General features: G+C 31.4%; 1 protein-coding gene across 1 annotated transcript in view; it reads left to right on the top strand.

Moving 5' to 3' along the window:
• LOC142321235 (phospholipase B1, membrane-associated-like) overlaps window positions 1-24,035 on the top strand; it is a 39,553-nt gene extending 15,518 nt beyond the window's left edge. Inside the window, exons 5-8 of the mRNA XM_075359230.1 lie at window positions 7,146-7,305; window positions 16,789-16,943; window positions 19,153-19,321; window positions 23,884-24,035. Of these exons, the coding sequence (XP_075215345.1) occupies window positions 7,146-7,305; window positions 16,789-16,943; window positions 19,153-19,321; window positions 23,884-24,035 (636 nt within the window). The remainder of the gene's footprint in view (window positions 1-7,145; window positions 7,306-16,788; window positions 16,944-19,152; window positions 19,322-23,883) is intronic.
• Window positions 24,036-24,260: the final 225 nt, after the last annotated feature.

Below are 24,260 nucleotides of genomic sequence, written 5' to 3' on the forward strand. Positions count from 1 at the left end.
TGAGGAATTGATACAATATAACTTATCTCTTTTATAATTAAAAAAAAACCTGAAAAATTTTGGTTTTTAGTAGGAATAATTATTTATTTCATGCACTTGTCCACAGATCACAATTACAAATTTTTTGTTTATTGCATAATTGTTCTCTACTTTTTTCAAAAAAATTGAAATTTAGTTTTTAAAACACCAAAGAATTAATAATTTAATAATAGTAATTTAAAGTATTTAAGAGTATTAAAATAATTTGCTATGAATCATTTTTTTTTGGGAAGCAGGTGGAAATACATTTACGCACAGTGCCAAGCTCCCACTGGTGGTCTTTATCAAACTGCCATCAGTAGATTACTGGCTAGAATATCACCCCTCTTTCTACAAGGACTTGAATTGGAACCATTTTACACACTACCTCAGGACGAGTCCTCCTATCCTAGCCTCAGAAGGCCGCTACTTAATTTTCACCTGGATAAGGACTATCCAGGTCTCTCTTCTTGGCCCTGAGAATGGCCCTGACTCCGGGCCACTCTCCCAGCTGCTCAGATCACGGAGCATCATCGAAATCACGTTGTGACGGCCCAATGCTCCGAGATCCGTCTCTAGTGCCCTCGATCTGCCACCCACCGAGCACACTTGTAAAAGGTGTGCTCGGGGTCTTCCCGTACATCGGGGCAATAGAGACAATAATAATTGACGCAATAAACGTACGAGTCCGTTCCTCCCCGTACGACTCCTGGTTTTCGCCTACCCGTCACCTCCTGTAGGCCGCCTGGCGCTCCCTTGTCAAAAAAGCAATGGGCATAACGCCGGTGACCACCAGAATGGCATGCTCGGAAACCGTCCGATATGCGGAAGCGAGTCGCAAGGCAGCGCTGTGTTACACCTGCGCGAAACGCTTCCGATTTCTCTCAAATCTTAATGACTGGGCTCACACTTCTGTCCAGTATAACGGGACGGAATGCACCGTGCACAACAGCAGTCGCCTTTCGTCCGCCGACATTGGCCATGAGCCGGCTGAGAGCGATTATGGCTTTCGTGGCTTTGTCGGCGGCTCTCCGAAGCTGCTCAGCAAAGCTGAATTTCTGGTCAATCATTCCGAAGTACTTCGCGGCCGCCTTTTGGTCTTGACAACTTCATTCCCGACCAGCAAGGCAAGACGGGTGTCAATACGCTTCTTATTAGAACCACGATCTACGTCTTGTTGAGGGCTACAGACAACCCGTGATCGTCCAGTCTTACCTTCTGCATCGCTCCGCTGAGCCTCAGTTGGGCGCGCTTCACGTTGCGGTCTGCAACAAGCAGCGCAACGTCTACCCAATCAAGGCTGATTCTTCCGGCATCTCCAGGCTCAGCCAGCCCCGTTGTAGACGGCGTTCCAAAGGTCGGGGATGAGGATCGACCCCTGCGCCGCCCCGTGATCAAGGTCCTACGTCAGCCTGCCGCGGTTCCTCAGGTACGCGTCCATAATTTGGGGAGATATCCCAGGGACGTGGAACGAATGCTCCAGGGTCTGAACCATATCGCTCGCCGTGCAGAGTTGAACGCATTAATAATAATAATGAGTGTTTTGTCAGTGATACGTTTTTTGATTTATATAATTAATTTACTGGATTTATATTTGTTCACCGTTGTAACATTATTTCATTTGCTGATGACACTACTTGTTTTCTGTGGTTCTTTGTGGGGACAGGTTATTATTCCCGAAATAGGAATAACAAAAGTACAATCATTGCTTAATAAACATATTCTTACAATAAATTATAAAAAAAGTGTATACATTACCTTCTCTCCTACTAAAAATGGACAACCGCTACTGCCAGATGGCTGTTATAATGTCGTTATAATTCGTTCTTCCATTTGAGTGAGTTCAATTGAATAAAATATTTGTACATTGAGACATTCATCACACTACTGTACTTCTTTGGAAGAAATTAAAAAAAAAAAATACTTGGAAGTTTTTATTTACTCATATCTGAAATGGAACCCTCACATAATTATTATGTGTAATAATTTGAAGCATTTAATTTTTAAGTTCTACATAATTAATAAACTAACATCATTAAAACTATCTATTTTGCATATGCTCAATCTGTTCTCTAGTATGGAATAAGAATTTGGGGTGGTTGTTTTGATGTGCACATTAATAAAATATTTCTAATATAAAAGAGCCTTACTAAAGCATCAGTTGGTAGACCACGGCTATATCCTAGCAATAAAATTTTTGATTATTTTAATGTTTTAACTGTTAGACAACTCTATATGAAGAATTTAATAATTTTTATAAATAAGAATAAATATATTTTTTGTCCACACACTATTTCATATAATCTGCATTTGCCCTATAATTAAGCCATTCCCTGCATTGATATAACTGTGTGCAGAAGACAATTTTTCTACATTAGTAACAATTTAATCTCTTCCCTGAACAGTATATTACTACTATTAATATTACTAGATTTTTGATTAAACAAATTATGGAGTGGATTAAGCATAACAATATTTTCTCTTTACTTTCCTAAGGTTGTGTTATGTTAGTGAATAAATGAAGAAATTGCATTTCTCTTTCCATTGCATTTCTCTTAATGTGCTTATGATCACCTTTTATATAATTCTGTTTTTTTCACTGTGGTATCATCATGTCGTTTTTATAATTAATTTATTCAATGTTATTTTAATATTGTTTACTTTATTTTGTTTGTAAATGGACACTTCTCTTTTGTACTTTGGTTTCAGTTTTCCATTCTACCCTTGATAAAAGAGGATTTTTAATTTTTTCAGAAATCCACTGTTCTTTCCTGTTATTGCCTTTACACCATCAAACAATGCTCTGTGGCTTTCAATCCAATGAGTTATATAAATAACTGTCATTGTACAATCTTGTCTTTTTACAAATTAATTCACTGACTGAAGATGGTTCACTTCATTTTTACTTACTTATACGAAGTAAAGAAATTATTGTAATCATAAAAAATTTCGGTTTTCAGATTTCAACAGAAATCTCCAGTTTGACCATCCCTGAATCCATTTCGACTAGTTTTGACGTGACATCTGTACATATGTATGTATGTATGTATATACATATCTCGCATAACTAAAAAACGAATAACCATAGGATGTTGAAATTTTTGATTTAGGACTGTTGTAACATCTAGCTGTGCACCTCCTCCTTTCGATTGCAGTCGAATGAACCAAAAGTGTTCAACTAAGCCCAAAATCCAAAAAAATTGGATTTTGGACTTTTTAACTTGAGTAATAAGCCCTCATTGAGAGATTTCAATGTTTTATCATAAGTGGTACTTATTTTGATTGGTTACAGAGTTATGGCAAATGAAATTTCAAATAATGAAATATTTGAATCTATAAGGGGAAAGCACATCAGTTCGAATCAGACTTCATCTACTTTTTTATGTTTTTAACTTTTTTTTAAATTAATTTAAAAAAAATTAAATATATTGATTTATTAATAATTATTAACCGGTGATAGCAAAAAAATTTTTGCAGCAAATAATTATACAATAATAACAATAAAAAAATTTAGAAGTTATTAGTGAAATAAAATTTTATGTACTTTAAAAAATGTGTGTATGTAATTTAATAGGCATTATTACATTTATGTATATTTAACAGAGTTAGTGAAACATCTGATTATTTAATATTAATTGAAAATTATAATTTAGTATCTTATTACTTTTGAATTTTCTCAGCAAATTCTTATAAAAATTGTGTATTTATAAAAAAAAATAATCATTTGACAGAAAAATAAAATACATTTTTGAATTGTATTCAGTTTAAAGTGATTGTTGAAAATTGTTTTTCACTTGTGTGTAATATGCACAAGATTTCTGGTGTGTTTTAAAAATAAAAGTTAATAATAATTAAACTATTCCGTTTAGTGAACTCATGTATACTGGTTACAAATATTAAATTTGACCTTACGGAATAGAATAATCAGTTTTTATTATTGGATTATTTGGTAAACAATTTATTTAAAGAGTAATAAAGGGACTTTTACTCTAACCTAATATTTCAGGTAAGATTGTTAAATTAATAATTATATAAATATTTGATGTTAATAAAAACTAATATTTTAGCAATTGTGTAATTGTCCACTTTTATTAAAGAATTGGAGTATCTTATGTTTAAATGAAGTGCAGAAAAAGTGTGTATTATAATTTAATAGATGTATAAGGAAGTCATGTAGTGTCCACATCAAGTCTTTTCATAAATTTATCTATTTTGCATAAGAATCTAATTGAAAAAAAAGTTACATAGTGCACTAAAAACTTTTAGTTTGACGCACTCTAAAAACTGAAATCTCAGTTATTATTATTATCAATGAAACTACACTTTTAAAAACTTAAATAAAGGCACCAGACGCATGCTTCACATTCGAAACTTAATTGATGTTCTGCAATCCCTTCGTCTCTTTTATGCTGCTGAGAGCACGACATGTTTAAACATATCATATGTGTGTTCAAATTTGGCGGACTCACAGTGAATAATATGCAAGCAGACTAAGTTACAAGGAGCACGTAGACATCAAGTTAGAACCTATAAATTGTTCAGGTTTGTAAACTTCATATGCATGGTCATACTATTAGTTATCAATGCAGCTAAATAGTTTTTACTAGGTTTCATTGGGTTGAAGAGTCGCAAAATATTCATTATATATTTTTTTTTACTTTTTGGGGAGCTAAAAAGGTTGAGAATCACTGTCCTAGAGCTATGCTGCAAGAAGGAAAGTATAGTAATCAGTCAAAAATGGCATATGAGTTTTTTGCATTTCTGGATGTTTCATGACTCAAGGAAACCAGAAAACAGAAAAAAGGTGGAGAGTAATGTTTGTGTGCATGCACATGTGTTGCACGTTTGAAGCTTAATTTTTGACTGTGTAAACCAATTTTGATGAAATTTGGCACAGAGACTCGTGTTTATGGGGCATTTAAATTATATGGTTACAAATACAACTAGAGTTACATGCAGAGAGTATACAGAGAGAAGTATACTCTCAAAGTCTACTTGGTCTTATGACCAAGTAGACTATTTGTATGGTGAACTATTTGTCTATTCATGTCTGAGACAATATGATGATGAATTAATTTATCATTTATGAAGATAATCTGCACATCAATAATTAATTGGGCCTTAATCTGATAATAAACTGTGTGGCTTCTCAGAAATGTACAGCAAAAGTCTTATCTAATGGAATCTAGAATGAAATTCTATAATATTTACTTGGTCAGCAAATAGTGGATTGGAAATTATAAATTTCTTCGTATTTTCTCTTATTTCCTCAAAAATTTCCTCAAATACATGATATCATATGGCTCAGTATTGACAGCTGGTAGACAGGTGTAGTTTTGGTTATATGGTATCATTTTCGTATTTGTGTAGTGTGGTTTAATTTCACTTTTTTTATTTACTAAGCTGGGCAGCATTATTCTGTTGCGAAATCCACAGAATCAAATTTAAAAAAGACATGTTTAGAATGGATCTGTGTAATACACTATCCATTCATTTTTCATCCATTGTTCTATCCAGAATCACCCTTAAGTATTTTTGAGTTTTGTAATGGATTAAAAGGCTTTTTTTCAAGTGAACTTTAAGTTCTATTTGGTCATTTGTAATTCAAGTGAAAAAACATGTTCTCTGTTTTAGTTTGGCTGGGCTTGAGGAAGTATTCACTTATTGTGGTTTGACCAGTGTTCTCTGTTTTTCCCATAGTCTTGTGATATGTAGCTAATGCTCACAGTTTTTAGAAAAAGGAAAACACCTTTTATCATCTGTTTTGCTGTTGATTTGTAATTGTGTCATAAACATCATGAAGGAATGGAAAATAACTGGTGTACTATTTATCTGAAAAGTTAAGGAAGACTGAGAAAACCTTGATCAGAGCAGCATCACAAAATTCAAAATAAAGAAATAAAAATAAGTTGTTAACCCATGTAAATGCAAAAAAATTTACAGGAAATTAAACTGACATAAACTTTGGAATGATTGTAAAATACAAAACATTTTGAAAAGTGTTACTGAAAACTATTCCACACTATTGGTTAAAAAAAAAATTCTAACTTAAAGCAGTAATGTATAAAGTTTAAAATAAATTGAACAGAAAATCTTTTAAACAATTATTATTGTTTATGTTAGACATACATATTTTAATGAAATTAGATAAATTAGAAAAACCCAAACTCCTTTTCAAAAATCAAATCCAAGATCAGCTTAAAGGCTAGTGAATCTAATCATTAAATTAAGTGGCTGGCTTAATTTACGAAAAATTTTAATGAAAGCATATTAGTCCCTTATCATAAGCTAAGATACCATGCGGGTAATACAAAAATAATTCTGTTTTTTATTGGTTTAGTATAATTACTTTTTCAGAATAAATAACATTTTTATTCCTTTTTAACTAAGATAAATATTAGATAGAAAAATTATAATTTTTAATTTACTCACATTAAATATTGTTTATTACAATTCACATTCATTTAAAGTTCAATGTTCCCTTATACAATGATAACTCAAAAAAAGAGAACCAAAATCATATTTAGATTTAATTTCCTAAGCATTTGGCACCGTTGGAATTAATACAATTTATAAAGTTTCAACTTTTTTTACCAAACATTTTTGGTAAGTTGAAACTTTTATTTATTCTTTTTTTTTTACTTTCATTTTTAGTCAGTAATTCACCACATAAGAGTGAGGCTTGTGCATGGGAATTTGATACAAGATAATTGTAGCATACAAAAAAAGATCAGGATCAACCCTGATCAGGGTTGATCAGGGACTCAATCCAGAACTTTCTGAATGAAAAATGAAGATTCTACTACAGTACAACAGAGATTGGCAATATATGTGGTATTTTGTATTGCATGGTAACATGTGATATTATTATTTCAGATGAAAATATACATAGATATGTTAATAAATTAATTATAATGCTAAAATTGCCATTTTAATAAGATGCTTCTGTGTGAAATTATATGGTTTGATTTTTTTGTATTTGAAATCAGTATGATTGTTCCACAAGGATGATTGTTTTAAGGAAATGAAAAGGACATCACAGTGTTTTTTCCCATTATCAGTAAAATTTTATTTTCAAGTAACTTCTGCATATTACATAATATCTGAATAATTTTTTTTTGTTACAGTTGATAACAGTTATGATGGGCAGTAATGATTTTTGTTTTGATATGTGTTATGGTGATTTCAAGTCTGCACCAGAAAGACACAGGAAAGATTTAAGGAAACTTTTGAATTATTTAAGAGATAATCTACCAAGAACATTGGTTAATCTTGTCATATCACCTAGTAAGTAAACCCTAAAGTACATTTTATTTAACTGTCATCTTAAATTTATACTTGCTGAAAAAAATACTAAGGTAAGTATTGTTTTTACTGTAGCATGTTTTAAGAATGTGTCGTAGATATTCAGAACTTAAATTTCAAAGTAAAATAAACAGAATTTAACTGCATTTCAGCTATTTGAATCATTGATAGTGTGAATTGGACTAAATTTTTTTTGGCTTTATGTAGACAATCAGACATTTTTTATTATGGAATTGTTTCACTAGACCCATAACCCTGGTTAAAAATTATCCAATAATTATTAATAAATTTAATTATTAATTGATATGCTTAACATTACATTAAATTTTTTCAAAAGTTATTCTAGTTTTTACATTTCTTTCTGATTTCAACATTCCTTACTCAGAATATTAAATATATTTTATTAATAAATTTTAATTACTTTACCTAAGTTAAACTGGAAATCTTTTAGATAAACAGGGTAACAATAGTGTAAACCATCCTGAGATTCAAAATACAATTTTTATTTTTAGAACTTAAATCTTTCTAATAATATCTCATTTAAAAAACATAAATACAAAATTTCCTATCTATTGATTGTAACTCAAAAATTAGTATTGGGCAGTTTTTAAAGAGTTTAAAAAAAATTAGCAATTTTATTAAATCTAGTGGCATTGTTTAAATTTATCATTAGCCAGGAGAAACCTGTTTGAGAAACCTATATTTTATATTTGATTAAATACTAGTGTAACAGTTCCTAGGATATAATGCCAAAGATGTTGTAACCAAGATTTTATTATTTTTACATGACTGCCCAAAAAGGAGTTTAATGTGTTTAGGGTGTATGTTACCACATATATGCCTAACTTAATATCGGCGGACGGCAACGGTAGCAGCTCATATGTTAGTAGGAGCACAGTACACGTACGCGTTTGCACGCATCACTCCCGTCGCGCAGATGACCGCTCAGTTCTCTCCCACCATAGCGACGCTGCTGCCCCACCACTCTCATACTCCAATAGAAAAGCATGCACGAGAGTAAATTTTTAATTCATCGTCGACCATCACCTGGAGAAGACCAAGAAGAAGAAGATGGAAAAAGACAGAAGAAGTTCCCTGGCTGCCTCAACGTGAGACCTCCGGCGGATGCCAACATCCCTGTCGGAGCAGGAGGCTTGGCCGGCCCACTGAGGGAGCCGCTGGACGCGGACGCTACCTTCCCGCTCCAGCTCGCCGGGCTTCAATCGCTGTGGGCGGTGGACTCAGCAGCAGGAGCCGGCCCAGCGTGGGACTGCTCGAGGAGAATTGCCTCACCGTGTCGGCGATAGACAGCTAATGCCGACATGACACTGCGGGACTCTGCGGGCTACCACTTTCTTTTTTCTGTTTAGCCTCCGGTAATTACCTTTCAGATAATATTTGAAGCGTAGTCTTGTACAGCCTCAGTTCGACCATTCCTGAGATGTGTGGTTAATTGAAACCCAACCACCAAAGAACACCGGTATCCACGATCTAGTATTCAAATCTAGTGTAAAAATCTAGTATTCGATCTAGTGTAAAAATAACTGACTTTACTAGGACTTGAACATGAGGGCCACCACTGCCACGCTGTAGTGAGGACCCAACTGCAGCTAAGGGGAAGCCCGGTCTGATTTCAATGGACGAGCCACAACTCCCCGATTACAGCCAACTCGACTTCGCCGGCAGACCAGCTTCCGGACCCAACAGCTTTCTCAGAGGTAACGCAAAAAAAGGCCCTTTTCGGGGCTACTACAAGGTTATAAATTACAACGAGCCGTTGAAGCCAATCGACGACAACAGTCCTTCTTAGGGCTACTACAAGGTTGTCTGTATGTATGTTTAGTCCACTGTAGCAGCTCAACGGCTGAACCGATTTAGATTTATGACCCCGCGTTGGAAACCTTATGTTACCAGGCGTGTCATAGGAAAGGTTACCAGGCGTGATTAAAAAAGAAAGAGAACTAATCCAGAATGAGTGATTATATAAATTTATGTAATTTAAAATTTTCTGATTATTGTTTATTATTTTAAAAAAAATATATTAATCTTTCCCTTTTTTCCCTAGAATTCTATATTTCTGAAAAAAAATGGAATTGTTATCTTGAAATTTTAAGTATTTGCAAGTTATTACCATTTTCTTTTCTTTTTTTTGGCACTACCATCTTACTTTATCTTACTTTTCCCTTTTAAAAATTTTTTTATGGAATCATCGTGTTTCAATTCCTAGACCATCAGCACATAAAGAGAGCTTTACCATATATATTCCACGAACAGTGAAAGATGACAATTCTCCAACTGTGTAGCTTTTTCTATATAACAGTGTTATTTCTTTGAAATTAGTCTTCACTGAAATATTAATATTACTGGACCGAGGATTACGACAACGAAATTTTGTTTAAATGAATTGGAAATGAGCACCGATGGAATATTATCGATGGGAAGAACTATTTACGCGAGATTACCTACGAAAATGTTGTGTACCATAGATGGCTACGGAAATTAATGAGTCACAGTTTTCCGAGCGGAAAAACAGTGATGGACCGACATGTCCATCGCAGCAAGTATTAGGGGCATATGCCGCAAGATAGGAAAGGTGACACAGATGGTACGGCAAAAAAACATTCGTTCGCGTCATACGGGAATGGATCAAAGCGGGTCAACTGTGATTTCTGATTTGTGTGTTTTATTTTTATCGGCCTATCTAAGGATAATATAAAACATATTAAAAACTAAAAAGAAAATCAGTTATTATAATTCAAATTTAGATGTAAACTGTAAAGTTTTTTAATTAGACGTACTTTATCCTTCACATATGAATGATAGAATTATAGACATTTCTTTTACGTATTTTTTATAAAATAAATAGTGTAAGGACTATCAATTCAAAGAAGGAACGAGAGCAGACAATATTCTTATTCAAGGCTAGTATCGAGGCCTTCTTAGGAACTGGACGTCTTTCCCGCTCAATAATACACGGGATATCATGATGCTTTAACTCAGAATGAACATAGTAATTTACTGAACAGAATTTTACGTTGGACAAATACGTCTATAACATTACTGGCTTTCACTTCAGAAATTAGAGAGCCACCTAAGAAAAAGCCATAATTTTTTTCTAAAAAAAAAGTCGGTATAAATTCAAACCCCAAGCAAAACCTCAGCCATTTAAAGGAAAATAATGGACGAAAATAAAATAATCTCTAATTTACTTCAAGGATCTAATAAGAAATTGCGATTATTTTTGATTTAAATTTATCTAAAATTTAAAAAAAATAATGGTGTAGAATTTTAATAGACTTTATAATAAGATTAAAAAGTTAAAGCTACTAAAATAGAATAGTGAGAATGTTGAGTTTATATTTATGGTTTAAAAATTTATTCATTTATTAGTTGATCATTAATTTAAAATAATACAGTATAACTTTCGAAGCAGCCGTTAGAAATTATACAATAGTAGTTGACTTCAAAAAATAATTCTACATTGAATACATTATAAACAATATGAAGTTAAATATATATTTAACATCCCCGTCGGCTTCGCCCGTGCTATATGGCTACTTGCGATTCCCGTCGCGGTCAGGGGATGTTTCACCCTTCCTGTTCGGACTCCCCCCCCCGCTGATCATTAAATTCATGTTTGTGAGAATAATAATGATAAATAACAATTACAGCCTGTTCAATTAAAAAAAAATATCAGTGTACTGTAATTTTTTCAGAGCAGCAGTTTGGTCAGTACAGGATCCACTAACTGGTTTTTAGACTTTCCGTCGCTGCTTCGCTCGCAAAGTACAAAGAATTAGAAACATAAATTAATGTTGCAATGTTACCAACAGTGGCGGCTCGTAGCTAAAATTAGTGGGGGTGCTGCTTCAGAAAATTTTTCTCGAAATAGGGGATGCTGCAGTTCCACAGTGCCTATACGCGAGCCGCCACTTGTTACCAAATCTCATAAAAATTGATTCAATAGCGGTAGCATAAAAAAACGGATTGTATGTAAACCATGATTTATAAAATAATAAATGCGGTAGATGACTGATTGTTGTTTAGCAGAGGATACGTCGTCACGTTTACGGTTCCAACTTCCTGCCTAATATCCCACAATCAGTAATAAAGAACGGCAGCAAGCGGCAGCTGATAAACAATCCATTTGGTGTATTCTGTCAAACAGTTAATCGTTTCTTAGAATTTTTATACACATCATTTGAGAATAATCTTATTCAGCACCATGAGTATCGTGATTGAAAGCCGTAACAGTTTTCATTTTGTCGTAGCGTTTACTGTTCTAGTTTCGCGTTTTGATTTTTCAACATACATTTAGAATTTAAAAATAGTGCTTGATTATTTTTTTAATTTTAGAAAATTATTTTATTTTATAATCGGCAATAGTTCATTTTGTGTTTTTATACATTACATAATGATCATTTATATAGATCGAGAAATGTATAAAAAATATTTAGATCAATCTATATAGATTAATGACCATTTATAAGATAGTTTATATAGAATTTTTATATAAAAGTACCAACAGCTAAAAAAAGGAACTTGCCCCAGCATTTGCCTGGATGGATCAAGGGAAACTATGGTAAAATGTTGATCAGAGCAGCTTCACAAAACAAACAATAAAAAGTAGATGTGATTAAAGTCTATATTAATTATTTAAAATACGGATTTGAATACTAGGTCGTGGATACCGGGCTGCGTTTCAATTAACCACACATCTTAGGAGTGGTCGACCTGAGACTGTACAAGACTACACTTGTACAGTCTCGTTAACTGTATACTTGGATGATATTGTTGGATGATATGAAGTATTTTTTTACTCATATCATCCACTGAAGTAATAACTTACGGTAGTTCCGGAGACTAAACAGAAAAAGAAGGCAGCATAAAACGTTAAAAATTAAAAAAAAAATTGTTTTTTACCTTTAAAATATTAAAATTTAAAAAAGCGAAAAAGGTTTTCAGATATTTATCTGAAAAGTATTTGCAACCCCAAATCGAGTGTATATCTCATTTAGTATAATTGGAAATGGGGAAAATTTTAAATCGTTTTTTGAAATATCTTTACCTTTCTTCACGCCCTTTCTAGGTCGAATTTAAAAAAAAAATAAAAATTGGTTTTTAGATATTCATATGAAGATTAACATATCAAAAATCAAGTTGATGTCTTTATTTGTTACCGAGAAACTGAAAAAAATAATATTCAAAAAATAATAAAATTTGATGTCACTCCATTTTGTCCCTTAAACTCGGAATTTTTCAAAATCAGATATGCTGACAAAAATAATTGACGGTATCTAAACACTTTTGATGTCAACTATAAGAAAAGAGCATGAGAATTTAGCGACCGCCACCTAGCAGCCAGATGTGCTACACCGTAATGAATTATTTATTATTTAGATGTTTTAATAAATAATTTTTCATGTTAATATAGTCTATGACACTCCGGATTACATAATGAAGCTACTGTTAAAATTTTGATAGCGATTAGTGTAGCGATTCTTGAAACGTTTCCTAACATATAAACAAAGTTTCCTCTTAAATAATAGATAGATATACTTTTTTGCTGAGTTCATTTATTTACAATCAGCTTCCAATTTTTTTTTGTTCTGAAAGAGCGGGTCAACAGCTATGATCATTAGCCCGATGGAAATTGGTAGACTGTAAATAAAATGTCACCTCTGATCAGGACTCGAACCCGGAACCTCTGCACGAAATGCCGAAACACTACCATATTGAAGCTATAAGTAAGTCATACTGTAGATTATCACTTGAATTAGAATCATCCAATGATAATCCTCACGAGTACAAAAGTAAAAATTAATTTGAATAAATACAAGAAAACTAATAACTTTGAAATAACCTGATAATATTTGATAGTGTTTGAGAACTCTAGCATATAATTAAAAATCAAAATGTGTTTGTTAGCATGTATACTTAACACACAGGAAAAGATATGTTGATATAAGTAAAAGAGTGATTTCTTACTGTTATATACTTAAATTTAAGGGATATTTCAGGTGTAAACTTATCCAGATTGGGTCACAAGTTATTTAATAAAACATTAAAATTAGCAAATACATGAAATTAAAAAAAAAAATTAATTTTCAAAATCAAATTATCTTCTTTGATGTATCAAAGATTTACTAAAAAGGTTTCGTTCTTCTCCATTTACACAGATATTTGACGTAATTATTCAAATTAAGCGCTGTCTATGTTCTACACATAATGAAAATTTTCCTGCAAACCGGTAATAATGTGATTTTCACATAAAACATGGCCTTTTATTCGAAACTTAAACTTAAGCAAAGTTCATGGACTGGACTCGTCTGAACTGTTATTGACTCACGTGAACCGAATTCTCCTTACTTTAACTGAATCTACCCGAAAACCACTCGATTCGGACTATACTGGTCTCGCTTCGACAGACTGGATTGAACGAGACAAGAGTGGACTGGATTGGACTTGACTTGATTCACTAAACTAAACTGAACTGGACAAGATTGGGATGAACTTTATTAGAATTGAACTTTATTTTTATTTTTTTTTGTTAAAGAGGTGGGGAATCCAATTTACGGACGCCTAAGCAGTGTCGGGCTCGCTAACAGGTGCCGCAAGATGTTATTAATATGCGTATGTAAACCTGCGCACTACCGACTAAAGCGCCACCCCTAGCTTACCACCCGTCCTGGAACCGCTAACGAAGCATTCCTTCCTATAAGAGGGATTGAACTGGACTGTACTGTACAGGACTGGAATGACTGGTTTGTTTTTATTTTGACTGGAGTCACCTTAACTGAACACGTATGAACTGCGATGGAATGGAATAGACTGGGCTGGAATCGAGTTGACTGAAATGAGTGGAATATAATGGACTGAACTACTCATTAAGTGGACTGGACTGGGGTGGACACCCTAAACGTTGACCTAACCTAACTCAACCTCGTCAGAATGAAACTGGACTTGAATATAGAACTGGGTTTGTCTTTTCTGGGATTGGATTGTAATTGACTGTACAGTACTCGCCTTATCTGAGCTGAAATGGAATGGTTTGGGCTGAAACTTTTTTCTTTTTACATTTTTTAAACGTCTGGCATTTTTTTTTAAATCAGGGGGTGAAAAAGAAAAGTTTTCATTAGAAAATGAGAACTTTTCATTTTCATTTTTATTGTCAATGTCATTGTCATTATTTTTGTATTTATGTAGATCTGCTACAGTTTTTATCATTAGTTTGAGTAAATCATCATTTTTCGTTTTATTTTCTATTTTGTAATTTAATTCCTGTAGCATTTTTCTTCTTTTTTTTCGTATCTTCAATGGTATTAATATGAATGTATCTTGGCTCCTGCCAAGACACATCCATGTCGACAAGGTTGGTTTTTTTATCTTTATTTATTCTCTCTTTCTTTCTGGAAAAAAATTTGTTCAAGAAGTATTTTTTATCGGTAGTGCTTGATAACGCCTTATCGATTTTATTGTTTTTTCTTAGAATTTCGTTATCGTTTTGTTCTTTTATTTTATCAAAAAATTTGGTTTCCAAGATCGAGGTTATCGAAAAATTTTCATTTGAAAACAAGAGAGTTTTCTGCAAAATTAAAAAGTAATTATATGTAGATGTAAATTTGTTTATGAACTAAAGTGTATATAGAAAAGAAGAATAAATCTAATTATTATACTTCTCACTGGCCGGGTTTTTTAACAATTTTTTTAAATTTATTAAATTAAGATTTAAATAATTATAATGTAATTATTATATTTTAGGATAATTATATAATAACGAAAGATTATTAAGTATTATTTATTTACTCACCGTTGGAATCAAAACCGTTTTTAAAATATTAAAACCTAATTTAAAGATTTTTAATAAAAAATTTGCGCTAAATTTGAAAACGAACTAGTTATTAACAATTTATCTTTAAAACTGATGAACAAATAGAATTTATTATGTTTTCATGAAAACGACTAAATAAAAAAATTAAAATTTATTAGTAAAATAAATCTTAAAATGATTAAAATAAATATTTGTGAAAATGTAATATTTTTTGTTCATAAGCGTCTGGAAGTCGTTGAGAAATGGTCGTCATTCGTCTTATTGACAAATCATTTCGTGCAAAAAATCGTGTTATCCTTCCACAGCTTGCTTTAAAATTAACTTTATTCAATGATTTAGCGATTTCATGATTGACACATTTCTGTCGTGACAGCATAACCGCATTTCCTTTTTTTTTCTAGGTCTGTGTATTTTTCTTTTAAGTCACGAAAAGCCCTTTTATTACCAGTGCCTTTCACCAGAAGTTGTTCCTTCTTACGCCAGTCTCGAATGCAGCTTTCATCTACGTCAAAGCTTCTTTCTGCCGCCGATTTTTAATTTTTTTCACCCTTTGCTATAACGCGCAGTTTTTAATTTACTGTAAAAGATCGTAGACGCTGTCTTTTTGTACTCATTTAAATGCCGTAATTAAAATAAATCACCGTATTAAACCTTACAAGATAAACTGAACAGATAAAATGCACATAAACGTCCGCATATTCAAACAGTACAATGGCTATGGCGAATAGACAAGACGACGATGTTAACTGATACTGTAACTGTAGTGTCATTAGAACCGGATGCAGCCTATACAAAATCTATCAGTTTTATAAAAATACCGTAACTTCGTTCTTGTGGATAATATGAACAGGATGTTAATAATTAAGGATGTATTCTGTATAAGCGGCATCCGGTTTTGATAAACGAAAGCCTAATGTAACTATATTTATGTGATTGAATTTAGGTACTTCTAAGAAAACGTTTACTTTACATAAATTATCCTGGCTAAAGGCTATGTTTCAAGTAAGCCCCGCACCCTTATTTTTTCTCTCCAATTTCAAGAAAAAAAGTGTGGGGTATACTCGAATAAATACGGTATTCTTACTTTAGTAAGTATAGACCTATATCCTATTACAGTTAGGCTATTGTTAAACATTTCCTTTAATTTTGGCCAGATGTTTGCACATACATCACAGCGATATTTTTATATATATCTTTCTTATGATAATAAATTCACTTTTTACCTTGTGAAATCCAAGACTTATTAGAATTCACACTTACAGTTCCAAGATATCAAAAAATAATTTTCAACTATTTATATTTAAGCAGAGGATTAAATTTCTGCTATTTGTACAACCAGTTTAACAGATTATAAAGCTTCCTTTTATTTCTTTCTTTCACATGAAAATAAATAAGATTGTTTACAGTAATAATAATTTTCCAACTAAGTATTAATTATTATTTGATTATTTTATGTATTATTGTTACTTTATTATTTAATTACTACTTAGCCTATTAAGTATTTAATTTTAATTTCTATAAAAGCAATCTTTTTGCATTAAATAAAATTGTATCTTAATCTTATAATTTTTATGTAAACAGCTTATCTTGAACAACTTTTCTAATACAACTAATTTAATAACTACTTTTAACAGATCTAAGAATAGTTATGAACTTTAAGAGGCTTAAGCGAGTTTGTGAAGTGACTCGACTTGGGTTATGTCCATGTTTATTTGGAGAGAGGTTTAGAAGACAACGACCGCAATTCTTACCAGTAATGGAAGAATGGCAACAAGTCGAACTGGAAGTGGTGAGTATGGTAATAATTATAAACAGTAGCATATATGAAGCAGTCGAATTAACATAAACAATTATTTGTGTGAGTGTGGCTGTTATACCTTCACATAGCTAATTAAAAACAGCTATGTTTCTGCTATTCTGTATTAACCTACTACTTGTCTGTCAACTATCACTGAATGTTTATTCGTATTATATCAGATAATAAAATAATTATTTAATTACAAAAGTCTTTCATTGATTATTATAAAAAAAAGAGTTAAAAAGTAAACTTAAATGGTTATTAAATTGTTAATGGAAACAGTAAACATAGAAATTAAGAAGTAGGTAACTTGCTAACTATAGGATTGCCATTATTCAAAGAGAATTAACTTATGATATTTAAAGAGGTTTATAGTTTATATAAAAACTTCTGATACTACTTTTTGTGTTTACTAACTTTTAGTTTAACTAATTTCTTAGTTTCCTTCTTTCTGTCAATTTCATTTTTTTGTTTAACCTATATTTGTAAGCAGAATTTCTTTCCTGGCAATGAATCTGCCATTCACTATTTGTTGAAACTAATTTTTTGATTTTACCAAAACAACAATTTTATTAGCAAATCTTAATTTATTTATTTTCTTTCCTTGGATAATTACTTCACTTTAGATTTCTCTTCCATTACTACTGCATATATATTACTACTCCCAAAAATTACATAGCCATTTTCAATATTAAGTAACCAGTATCAGGCTTACTTTAAAAAATCAGGAATGAAGTGTTTTACAGATGTCTTCTTCGCCGAGTTAAATATTATACTACTATTCATACAACTAAAATAAAATGTAGGAGATATTTAGCTATAAAAATGACATTTTCACTTTTTCCATCACAGAGACTGACTATATAATGAACATCATTACAAATGTATAAATTAAATAAAAAGGAATGTTTTATATTATTCGTACATAAAAAAATAACATTACTTAATTTAAAATTATTTACTTCCAAAAATTTATTGTAAAATAATTTAGAATTTTAATATTTAATAAATAATTAGTTGTTTTAAGACTGAGTAGCATAAAAATTAACAATTAAAATGTTTTTATATTCAATATGTATTGTAAATTATTGGTAGGTAACTTAAATTTATTTTTTAATAATTTATAACCCATTTTAAAGATTATACATGGTTGTTTTGGGCGTATTGAAAGGTATTTGTTTTATATTGAGACTAAAATGTTAACAGTTGAGGATCCTTGTATTAATTAATTTTAATATTTAATTATTACTGCTCAGTATTAAGAGTATCATTATATTTTAAAAATATATATAATGAACATGTAAGTCATATTTATTTTAATAATGCCTTTAAATTAATCAACTAAAATTCTATAAATTTTATATACTCTTTTGAAAAAATAAAAAGTACATGTTTTTGGGTAAAATATAGCCTGTTATGAAGTTAGTTCCCTATCAAATCTTTCTTAAGTATTTGTTTAACCATTTCAATACTATAAAATTAAGCCTATGTGTAGGTATTCTATACTTTGCAAGTCATTTGGAAGTTGAGAGTTCCAGTATTCAAGTCCTAGTAAAGGCAGTTATATTTTTACGTATTGAATACTAGATTGTGGATACCGGTGTTCTTTGGTGGTTGGGTTTCAATTAACCATACATCTCAGAAATGGTCAACCTGAGACTGAACAAGACTACACTTCACTTACACTCATATATATCATCCTCATTCATCTTCTGAAGTAATATCTGATGGCAATTCTTGAAGGCTAAATAGGAAAAAAATGGTATTCTATACCAATAATTGTGAGATAGTAACTTTCATGATAACAGGTTATTAACCAAAGAATTGTGCATTGTCCTTGTAGATGTTCATTACAAAACTGATATCCAGTCAAGTTCATGACTGAAAGGAATCTTTACTCTGAATTAATCTTTTAGTTCATCGGTTGGTTCAATTATAATTATATTTTTTAAGATTCAAGTTATTTGTGGCTTGACGGGTGCAGATCACTGGTTTTGCCTCATCTCATCAATTATTTGACCTATATCTCGTTATGTAGGTATTATTTAGGCATGTATGTTATATACTTGCATACATACATAAAACCTGTTTTATCAACAGGTTTGATTATAAAGCTTTTAGATGTACATAGTTTTATATCAATATTTTGTGTAACATTTTCTTTACGATTGATATTGTAATTGAAGAAAAAAATTTCTAGGCACAAGAATCTCAATATAAGGGTAGAAAAGATTTTGCTGTAGTCGCACAAACATTTACACAAAATCTATCATTTCCAACAAAAAAAGACAAAAAAGGAAGAGAAGCTACGGATCAAACATATCTTTCAGAGGACTGCCATCATTTCAGTCAAAAAGCTTATGCCAGAGGTAAATAAATCTTTACAATTAATTTATTTCACACTATCATAATTTTATACTTTACTACTTCCACATATTTTATATGGTTTAAATAAAATATTAATTTTAAACAGTTGTAAAATTATATTTTTTAAAAGGTAAGTATTTTTAGCTGACAATGAATATGTTTTGCTTTTATAATGATAACTATTCAGTATGATAGATTGTCAGATGATAGAAAGTCATGTACTTTACTAAAATAATTTTGATAAACATTAGATATGATACTACCAATTTCCTCTTTAGTATTTATTTAAAAAATAAAAATCAGATTTATTGTGACTATTCTAAAATATACAACATTATGGTATTTACTCTTCTCACGATATAAATAATTTTTATCCTTTAATTATCATTGTTAGCTCATTTCTATGGTAAAAATACATTGTATATGTGTGTATTTCTTTTTGTACCTTAGGATCCAATTTCTTAAATATAGGCTGTATTGAAGATGCCAGGAGGTTTAGTTGAGTTGGTAGGTTGAAAGATGTTTGTGTGCAAGATGTTTGTAACTGAAGACTTGCATCACAGACTGAAACTGATTTAAAATTCTTTTTCCACTATTTGACAGTGAAATGTAATGTTTACTATGTGACAATGAGTGAAATGTCTATTTCACTGCCAATAATATAAGAATAATTACATATTAATGTAATATATTACAATACAGAAAGAATACAAATTAGAATATAGGTAATAGAAGTAAACATTTATTACACAGAACTAGTGGCCTGCAGCGTTATTACAAATTTTCTATATTTAAAAAAATTCAGGTAACAATTTATTCCACTTACAACACAACTCACCCCCAACCGCCTTGTTTTTCTTTCCTTACTACCTCATGTAAAATGCATGTTCAAAACCTATTTTCAGTCTGTATAGATGTTCTACTGGATGGATTGGGCAGTTTTTTATATTCTGCTCAGAATGGCCTGTAGATATATCATCAAGCATTGACAAACCTTCAAAGTGATTTTCCTGTGAGTAATAACCTTGGAAAGTAAGAAATAAGTGAGGATTTTTCAAAGGAGATTCAATTGTAGGGTCCAATGATACTTGATGACATATCTGTGGGTCATTTCAAGCAGAATAAAAAAAATCATCTTGATCGATCCAGTAGAACGCCCACAGAGACTGGAAATATATCTTCAGCCCAATTGTTTTAATGTTTAAGATGAGCTAGTAATATATTTTTAAATTAGTGTACAATAATTTTGGCAGGTATTCATTTTAAGAAATTTTATTTAAAATACATAAATAAAAAAGAAAGTTATCTACCTTTTACTCGATCTTCTAATGTAATTCCATAAACCAAAGTTTATAGATCAGATACATTCCTTTAAGAATTCTGTAGCTGTTATCGGGTGGTTTGATCTTTAATGATGTTTATCATGCAGGAGTGCTTGTGGTAGACTGAGTGATGGAGTCACTTGAAGGGCTTAGTATCACTTGTGTTTAGGTTTTGCATGGTGACATGCAACAGCACCATTCAGCTAGCTGAAGAAGATGAGAAATCATTTTGCTTCTCACTTTCTTTTCAAAGCCACAGAATGTTTGTTATTCTTGGAACCACTGAACCATTTTTAATCATCTGGTAACTGTTACAAGTGGTAGCACCTAACATACATACATACATTGAGTCTCTTTTTCTCTGCTTTCCCATTTTACGTTTTATGGGTTTAGGTAAAACCTTCCTTGTTCCTTACTAAAAGTACTGGAATTTGATTAGATTATAATACTGGTTAATCAGCTTGTTTAACTTGTATGTGAATTGGTGTGTTTTACGTGCTATTATATAAAAATAATACTACTATTGCCATAATATATAAGCTATAACATTACTGACAGTAATTTGATCTTGTTGGTTTAATCTTGCAGTTTATTTAACCTTATTCACTCCTCTCTAATTTAACAATTGTTTTTTAAATGGTGAACAAATCATTCCATCAAAGGTTAAAAACATGTAATTATTATTTATGAAGCATAAAACAAAGGAAGGTTTCTTTTATCTGATTATCTGAATTTTGGTTTATGATAACAGGCGTAGTACGTTTATGAATTGTAGGTATTTCATGCACTGAAATGATTCTACAGTTAACATGGAATATCTGGTAAAGTTGTGTTCCTTGTACACAGTGCTAACTAAATCCTTAGCTAATAAATAAAAATGATTATTTAATAAAAAAATTGTTCATCTGAATATCTCATTTGTTAAACTGAACTTTTAACTTTTTGAAAACTGAACTTTTATCTATCTGTTAGCATTTACAATCAATACCTCATAAAGAATCATAAATAAATTTGAGTAATGATAATCATGTGAAGAGAGGTCCCTGATAAAATCTCTTATTAAAGCATAGAAAAGTTCAACACCTTATATATAAGAAAAGCACTTGTTCAGATAGTCAAAATAAAGTTTATTACTTAAAAAAACACTAGAAATAAATGACAAGAAGAAAAAAAATATAAAAAAATGACATCAATACCAATATACGAAAAGACACTATAGATAAAACAAATATTCGTCAGTAAATGGAAATAGCTTAATTCATAGACTATCAAAGTTTTCACTACACAGTGACAGAGTCATCCTGTGTTCCCACACCTAGGTTCCTTTTCCAGGTCACTCCTCTATTCACATCTCCCAGGTCCAGCATGTGGAAATGTTTCAGTCACCTGGTGTCATCATTGTTATCCAATAGGTTTACAGCTAGATAATTTATATATTTGTCTAACCTCTTTTTAATGCCAATTTTTTTGGACCTTTTTGTAAACCTCCTAGATAGTCGTGAATTTCTCTATCCATAACAAACCACGACAGCTCTGTTATGGTCCTCACCAATTTATTTTGGAATCTTTAAATCATCTCAGTATTGTTACATAGCTGGATCCCTTAAGTCCAGTTAGGTTTAAGGATAACTTTGTAGATCAACAGATTATTAGATAATGATACCTGAGTTTCTACCCATCAACCAGTTTAGTTCGCTGTACTTGATGTTAAGCTATTTTCCCTTTTCTACTACATGGGTCTTTCACATCAGGTGACGATCCGCGCCAAGGTAACATATCCGATCCATGTGAGGGATGTATACGCCATTCAGATGGACCCGTGGACAATCATTTCTTATCATCGTAAATGCCTTATGACTCGATTTGTTCTGATTCACTCACAGTTTCCATATCGTCAGCCATGCGCCGATCTCGTCTACCTCTGATTGTATTATAGCCCGAGGTTTGATTAGAATTTTCATCATCAAACTGAACTCAAAATAAATCGAATAAGTTGTGTCGCGTATTTCTAGGAGTTAGAGCTGCGGAGTTAACATAAACAAAAAAGTTATAAAAAGAAAACAATTGAAATTTGCCATGTATATTTAAAATGCAATGAAAAAACAATTCTTTCAAATTTAAAGGAATTATGTCGCAGGATTCTCCAGTATCAACCAAATTAAGGTCTTTTGAATTTTCATTTTAACTTTTTTTTTTGTTGAATTCACTTAAAGAATCTTATTTAAGGAAAAGAAAATCTTTGAAGGAACTAATAAATGTAAATTGTAACGAGCTAATGTTAGTTTTTCAAACTATTTTTTTTTCTGGGTGCACAACGAAGTGTGCACCCAGGAATTGTTATTAGCGATATTTATATAGGTAGTATGTAAATAAATATTAAAAATTAACAGGTAAAAGTTAAATTAAAAACTACAAACCCAAAAAGCGAAATAAATCCACAATGAAGTATTACATCAATAATCTAAATTAAAACAATAAAATTACACCATCTTGCTACACGCTAAATGGTATAAATAGCTGAAAGTTACTACTAAATACACAGATATCTGAATATAAACGGACGACCCGAGAGAAATCGTAAAGAGGTTAGATAATACTGTTTCATTGTTTTCCAACATACTTCGCATGTCAGCGCCTAGTTTATACTTGCGACGTAATGCCCCGTAACAGGTGCAACGCACAAGGATACGGTGCACTGTTAGTTGGCAGTGACAGCAAGCACAAACGGGTGCATCTGTTTGAATCATCAGATATCCATGAGTGAGCCTAGTGTGCCCTGTTCGTAAATGGGATATAATAACCTCGTCTTGACGGTTATTTCTGCAAGAGGAGCTCCACGGTGATACAGTGTTCTTAACTGGACGAAGTTTACTGTTCATTCAATTTCCTTTGCTTCTCATTATGAACCACTCTTTCCACAAAATAAGATCATCAGAAACACTATTAGTGAAAGGAGGCTGGAAACAAGCCTCTATCTGACCATCCGTTTCGGAGTTAATGATCCTTAAACTCAACCACACATAATATTTATTGGATAATAGTTTGTATGTATCACCTGGCGGGTGAATAGATTGTGATAGAACAGAGTACATCCAGATATAAGTTTTATTTATGAAAATTCAACATTAACAAAATGTAAATAGATAAAATTAAATTTCACTTATTTTAAAATAAAATTTAAATACATTTTTTAATTGTTTATTGTAATTACTTTTACTAATAAAAAATTATTATTTTTTCAGCTTCTAATGCGTTATGGAATAATATGCTTGAACCAGTTGGTTCAAAAAGTACAGATTGGACCAAAGAATTTACAAAGTTTTTATGTCCTACAGAAGAAAGGCCATACATTTATACTTCGGAAAATAATTTCCGGAAAAAGTTGTTAGTTTAAGTTTAATTTAATATTTTGTAAATAAAGTTTAAGGTACATAATGAGTTTATGGGAATTTTTACCGTTATTTCAAAATATAAATATTAGGAAAATAATAATTTGTGTACATTCCTATTTCTGTGTGTTAGTAATCTTTACAATTATTATGGGTTATTAAACAAGTTTAGTGGTACATTTATAAAATAACTTAACAAACGAAACTCTACAATATGGGTCAATTCAGAT

The sequence above is a fragment of the Lycorma delicatula genome, chromosome 3 (assembly GCF_047948215.1).
Source record: "Lycorma delicatula isolate Av1 chromosome 3, ASM4794821v1, whole genome shotgun sequence".
Lineage (NCBI taxonomy): Eukaryota > Metazoa > Arthropoda > Insecta > Hemiptera > Fulgoridae > Lycorma > Lycorma delicatula.